This window comes from Myotis davidii, unplaced genomic scaffold (genome assembly GCF_000327345.1).
Source record: "Myotis davidii unplaced genomic scaffold, ASM32734v1 scaffold248, whole genome shotgun sequence".
NCBI classification, from domain to species: domain Eukaryota; kingdom Metazoa; phylum Chordata; class Mammalia; order Chiroptera; family Vespertilionidae; genus Myotis; species Myotis davidii.
Window position 1 is genome coordinate 395,726 of NW_006299220.1, and position 6,462 is coordinate 402,187.

Sequence of the window (6,462 nt, forward strand, 5' to 3'; positions counted from 1 at the left end):
ACTATTTAGAGAAAATGTACGTAGTAAGAATTGCCTACCATTTTGAGCAAATTGCACCAGAATAATTTGAAAATAGAATACTGTACTTAGGAAAGATTTCAGCCTTTTAAAGGGTGGGTGTTTTAGGCATTAATAATGTACATTGGTTATCATAATCCCCAGTGCTTTTTCCATGAAATACTCTAATGGAAAATATTTTTCACACCAGTCTAGTTTCTAGGAGCCAACATTTCCAAAGTGGTGGCATTTTTAGAAATTAGTACATGCAACACATCAGACACTAGGAAAAGAAAAAAGCAATACAGGATCGTGCTTTTTCTCCCCCTCTGCAATCTCTGCTTATTATAGTGACTTATTATATATCAAATAACATTTTTTTGAGTCTCAGACTTCATGTTTTCAGTGAAGTGTTTCTCCTAATTAGAAAACTGTTCAATATGCACCTACTATGATCAGAGAATATGTTAGGGGCAGGAGATTGAAAAATAAACAAGACCAACACTGTGTTGTTGAAAGGCTTATAGTTTAAATAAGGAGACTAGCATGTACACTGATGATTTCAGTATAAACGACAGGTAAGTTTCCTTTTTCTGTGTACCTTCAGAACATAGAAGAAGAGCTCCATAAGCCAACCTGAGGGCTCAGGGGACATTATCTCATAATGATAATAATATTAACTAAAACTACCAACAACATTTATTGAGCCCTTACTATGTGCCAGGCACTTACTATGAATTTGACAAATATTTAGTTTTTAGTCCTTAAAGAACCCTCTGAGGTAGGTATTATTACTCCTATTTTATACAGGAAGAAACTGCAGTCTGGAGCCTTTAATAGAACTGTTCCATTTTAAGCTAGATAGTTGCCTTCATCATTTAAAAAGCCCAGAATGCTCAGCTGAAAACTAATTGGTCAAGAATTTAAGGAATTGTCTTAACCAGACAATAACTTCAACTCTTAAGTATTTATTAAAAGACAAATGCAAAGAACAAAAACAACCAGGAATTTAGAGATGGGGCATACACTATTTTAACAAAGGCGATTTTAAAACATTTTATTGTATTTCAGAGCCTTTTGAATGGACTGATGTGTTCTAAGCCTGAAGACCCAGTAGAGTACTTGGAAAGTTGTTTACAGAAAGTGAAGGAACTAGGCGGCTGTGACAAGGTGAAATGGGATACATTTGTCAGCCAGGAAAAGAAGACTTTACCTCCGCTCAACGGAGGACAGTCACGGAGATCCTTCCTAAGATCTGGTAATGTATATGCAGAATAATAGACATCTATATTTCTCATTAAAACACACCATATAAACTGTAGGCAATGATTTAATGTATTGGGTTTCCAAACTCGTGGAAGGGTATTTGACCCTGGAATAGGATTCATCTCTCTCTGCTAATTCTAATCACCTCTGTGATAAGACAAACAAAATCACATACCATTGTCCAGCACTTAACTATAAATGGAATTTTATATTACTGATGTCATTACTTTGTGAAATGAATTGCATTAGCAGACTATGCATTGTTCTTGAAATTGCAAATAAGACTTTTCCAAATAAATGAGATGATAGACAAAAATGATAGTTATTACTAGCTGGGAAGAGATTTGATTTATTAATATGTTTTCAAATTCAGAGTTCATATTAATGCATCTGCATAAATGCATGTAAGGTTTATACTTGTTAATTCAACAGGGTTTATTAAGCAGCTACTGAATGCAATACATTACATTAGGCATTTGGGTGCTATGAAAGAAATAGAAGACATGAACATGTTTAACAATTTTAGGAATAGTGTGATGCTAATTTGCTAGAAGAGATTCATGGTATTCTGATAACTTTCTGAAATAGCTGCTTATCAGAATTAGTGGTTCAGCGTCAGCCAACAAGCCTTTTAGACTCTGCATGAAATTGAGATGTAAAATAGTACATGCAAAATGGAATCAGTTCCAGTCAGGGGAAACTAAATTAATTCTTTCCCAGTAGCCAAGATCATTATATTTTCTAAATTCAAACCATTCTCAAAAATTGTACCAGTGCAAAATTTCAGCTATATAGACAGAATTTGAAGTGAACATCATTCCATTTGCAATAAGTACCAGGGGAAATAAATCCTAATTTATCTTACTTAGTCATGACCCACTTGGGTTTTATCTGAATGCAGTGTGGGAAAAAGTCAAATGTGTTAATTTTTAAGAAACACAAGCAGAGAGGGAAAGCAGAAACCTTGGCTCAGAAACATCTCCAGAGAGAAGAATCCTTCCCTGCCCATGCAGGAGTCATCGCTGGGGGATCTGGGATTGGATGCTTAAGAGAGCACCTTTTGCCAGTTACCGCTGCGACGCACCACATAGTAAATTACTGCTTCGGGGGAAAAAATGATATTTTCATGGGTCTGAAGAGTTTATACACATTCCCAAAATGACTAATTTACATCATATTGTTAGAATCTGGCTCAATGTTAAATACATGCCCCAGGCCCTAGTTAAATCAAGTGAGACTAATATGGGTAACTGCTTTCTAAACCTTAAAGCACTAACAAACCTCAGATAGTAGTGGGTTTAGTCTAAGAAATTTTTACCTTTTTAAATTTAATTCTAAGAGGATATGATATTCTCTTAGTTGAAAGTCTGCTCTTAGACTGAGTATATAAAGTGACAGTTTTACAACACATGAAATCTGTCTCTATTTTATACTGTTACTTGGCTTGATTATACATAGAAGCCAGACAGGCCAGTGTGTAATAGCAAGTAGTGGGGACTGTGGTCAAACTAGAGGGCAGAACCAGAGAGCAGGGGTGGGAAACCTTTTTTCTGCCAAAGGCCATTTGGATATTTGTAAAATCATCTGCATAATATAAATTTATGTTGCTATGAAAAAAGCTTAAAGGTATTTGCCAAAGGATATTTGTAAAATCATCTGCTTAATATAAATTTATGTTGCTATGAAAAAAGCTCCTAGATTTATTGAATTTTGAGTCTCACCTGCAGTTGCCTTGCAGGGCGGACCAATTGATTTCGTAGGCCTTATACGGCCCTCAGGCCAGACGTTCCCCACCCCTGGTCGAAAGACAAGAACAAAATTTGAAAAAATGTCAAGCTGCACAAAACATTTCTATAAGACTCTTTTTGTGCCCCAAAATGATCAGTTTGTAACTCCTGATCTGGCAGAAGAAGCTAAAATAGGAATGGAAAATGTAGGTTTAACTTTCATTAGAATTAAAATTGCTTGTCTATTTTAGCCTCCATACCTGTTAGTAGTCACCAGAATTCCCACTCAGAGACTTTTCTTTTGAGGTTGGAAACTAATTATGAACATTTTAGGAACTGGAAAGATTAAGTTTAGCACAAAGACAAATGCCTGATTTCTGTTTCAGAAGGAATGAGAAAAATGAGTCATTGTTTAGTTTTCTTACCGTGTTGGATGAAAAAACAACAACCACCTGACATTGTTTTTTAATACCATCAGTGCCACCACTATAAAAAATAAAATTTAAAAGAAGTTACTGTTATTGTTGAAAGTATAACAGATGTCCCCCTTTTAAAAAATTAATCATCAAATAGAACGTTTCCATGTACTATAGTGACAAGAATGTTGTACCATACTGTCCTTTTTCTAGAATGTATGCTGCAAAACAGACAAGGATTTGTCTTGTGATAATAAAATTTTATTTAATGAAATGCTTTACCCATTTGTGCTTTATAGGTTTTAGATATAATTTATTGAATGGGTTTTCAATTCAACAAAATTGCTAACTTCACAGTAATTTAAAGCATTATGATTATTTCTAGGAATAAAAAGTTATTCATGCATTCTTGGTAAAATATTGACATAGCTATGCTAATATGTAATTACCATGCAAAATTATTCTATGACATAAAACATTTTAATCATTTAAGCAAATTACTTCCCTAAGTAAAAATATGACAAAAAAAAAAGGATAAATTATTGGCCGAAGTTCTTTAAAGCATATTACTATAAATGTGAGATAAGCATGTGCTTTTTTCTGCTATATGTATACAATTGAACAAATAATAACCTGTGAATAAGAGTTCTGGTCCCATAGTTCCAAATGCACATAGCATTTCTCTTCTGGACTATCGCTTTGTCGTCTTGTACTCAACATATCCAAAATCAAACATACAAACATACCACATTTGCTTCAAAACCAGCACTCCCTTCTCCTTTTCCTATTTTCATGAAGTCAGTCAGTGAGTCAAGTTGAGCAATAAAATAACCATTTATTGAGTATTATGTGTCAAACTCTTACGACTGAGCATGTAGACACCAAGAAAGAACAAACATGGCACCTGCCCCCATGGAGCTTACAGCCTAGTAAGGAAGTCAAGCATTAAAAATATACTTAGAAGCACAATGGGTGCTATAGGAAATGCCATATGGGGTTCAAGATGCACTTCCTGGAAGAAGTGACATGCTGATCCTCAGAGACAGTAAGCCATGTAGATGTTAGAGAAGGATGGATGTTGAAGTACACAGCGAACAGAGAGAGAATAGAAGTTCCTGACGTAGAGAAGAGGCTATGATAGAGACAGGAATGAAAGAAGCTCAGTATTCCCAGAACAGAGAAGAAAGGACAGAAAGATATTATATGAAATGCAACGCATTTCTTATCTTTTCAGACTTGAAACCTGGCAATTGTTTTTGAACTGTCACCTCCTTTCATTTCTCTTATCCCAATTCTAACCATGAATATCCAGACATTCATTTCCATTTCTTCTACTATCCTGCTAAGCTGATCCTTTACTTCTCACCTGTGGATTACTTTAACAGCCTCTAAGCTGCTACGATTTCTGCTCCTAGTCTCTCCCTACTCAAATCCATTCTAACCACCACCAGATTAATTTTCCTTAAAAATTTTCAATTTCATCGTGCCATTTTTCTACACCCCCCTCCCCCAAAATAAACTCTCCACTGGCTTTCTACCAAATTAAAGCTAAACACCTTTACTCTGATATTCAAAGCCCTCCATGCTGTACCCACACTCTACCTGCCCATCTTCTGGCTTTTCTCACGGGAAACTGTCTATTTCAACAACGCTGTTCTCTTTGTTAATGACTCAACAAATATTTATTGGACACTGATTGTGCCAAGCGCAGTTCTAGATCCCAGGGATACTGAGCTCCAGATAGATAGGGTCCTCCCAGTCAGCCATGGGACCAACAGAGGAAGAATATTTTAGGCAATGAATTGTGGGGACAGCGTGGAAGAAGGCAGACCTTTGAGAGTTTAGGTAAATGATGACGGCTTGGAGAAGAGTTGTGGTAGTAGAGATGGATTTGGGAAATACTTTGGAGCTAATCTCTGGGAGTAGACATGAAGAGTGAGGGAAGAAAGTAATCAAGGATACTGCCTAGTTTACATTATCTACCTGTGTTGGGTGACGTAATTCAATTTCAAGACAGAACAGGATACTGTTGTCAGTGCCTTTCCTGTTGTAGCCCTTCCCAGAATTTTCTAAAGAATATCCACTGTATGTTCCTCTAAGCCCAAATGAATGACTTTGATCCTTTACGAAAAAGTTTTCTAACCACTTATGAGATGGGGTCTTGCTCAAGTTGAAAAAAAAATCAAACTCATTTAGTTTTTAAATCTTGTTTACTAATTGAGTACGTGCAAAAAAAAAATGTTTTATTATGCTATTTTTTTTCCGTTTCAAAGTTGTCTTACTCTTTTGCAGTAATGCCTGAAAATTCAAACTTTCCGTATCGGCGGTATGATCGGCTCCCTCCAATCCACCAATTCTCCATAGAAAGTGATACAGACCTCTCCGAGACTGCAGAGTTAATTGAAGAATATGAGGTTTTTGATCCTACTAGACCTCGGCCAAAAATCATTCTTGTCATAGGTATGAAGACAGAAAGCAAAATTCTCATACTATTGCTAACATTGTGTATTTATTTGCATTTCAAAAGAGTAGTTTTGTACAGGCATATAACATCTGAGAATTAATCCAAATAATAGTGATAAGGGTTAATTTTTTAAAATTCCCACTATGAATCTTTAAAAAAAATTTTTTCTTTATTGATTAAGGTATTACATATGTGTCTTTATCCTCCCATTGCCCCTCCTCATGCTCTCACCCCCCTGGTGACTGTCCATTGGTTATGCTTATATGCATGCATACAAGTCCTTTGGTTGATCTCTCCCCTATCCCTCCATTCTCCTCTGCCTTCCCTCTGAGGTTTGATGGTCTGATCAATGCTTCTCTGTCTCTGGATCTGTTTTTGATCATCAGTTTATATTGTTCATTATATTCCACAAATGAGTGAGAATATGAGATATTGATCTTTCTCTGACTGATTTATTTCACTTAGCATAATGCTCTCCAGCTCCATCCATGCTGTGGCAAATCATAAGAGTTCCTTCTTTTTTATAGCAGCATAGTATTCCATTGTGTAGATGTACTACAGTTTTTTAATCCATTCATCTGCTAATGGGCAC

General features: G+C 35.8%; 1 protein-coding gene across 1 annotated transcript in view; it reads left to right on the forward strand.

The window, feature by feature from the left end:
• The window catches only part of AK5 (adenylate kinase 5), a 207,756-nt gene that overhangs the window by 4,601 nt on the left and 196,693 nt on the right, over window positions 1-6,462 (forward strand). The window contains exons 2-3 of the mRNA XM_006774690.2: window positions 1,069-1,255; window positions 5,699-5,866. Coding sequence (XP_006774753.1) covers window positions 1,069-1,255; window positions 5,699-5,866 — 355 coding nt within the window. The remainder of the gene's footprint in view (window positions 1-1,068; window positions 1,256-5,698; window positions 5,867-6,462) is intronic.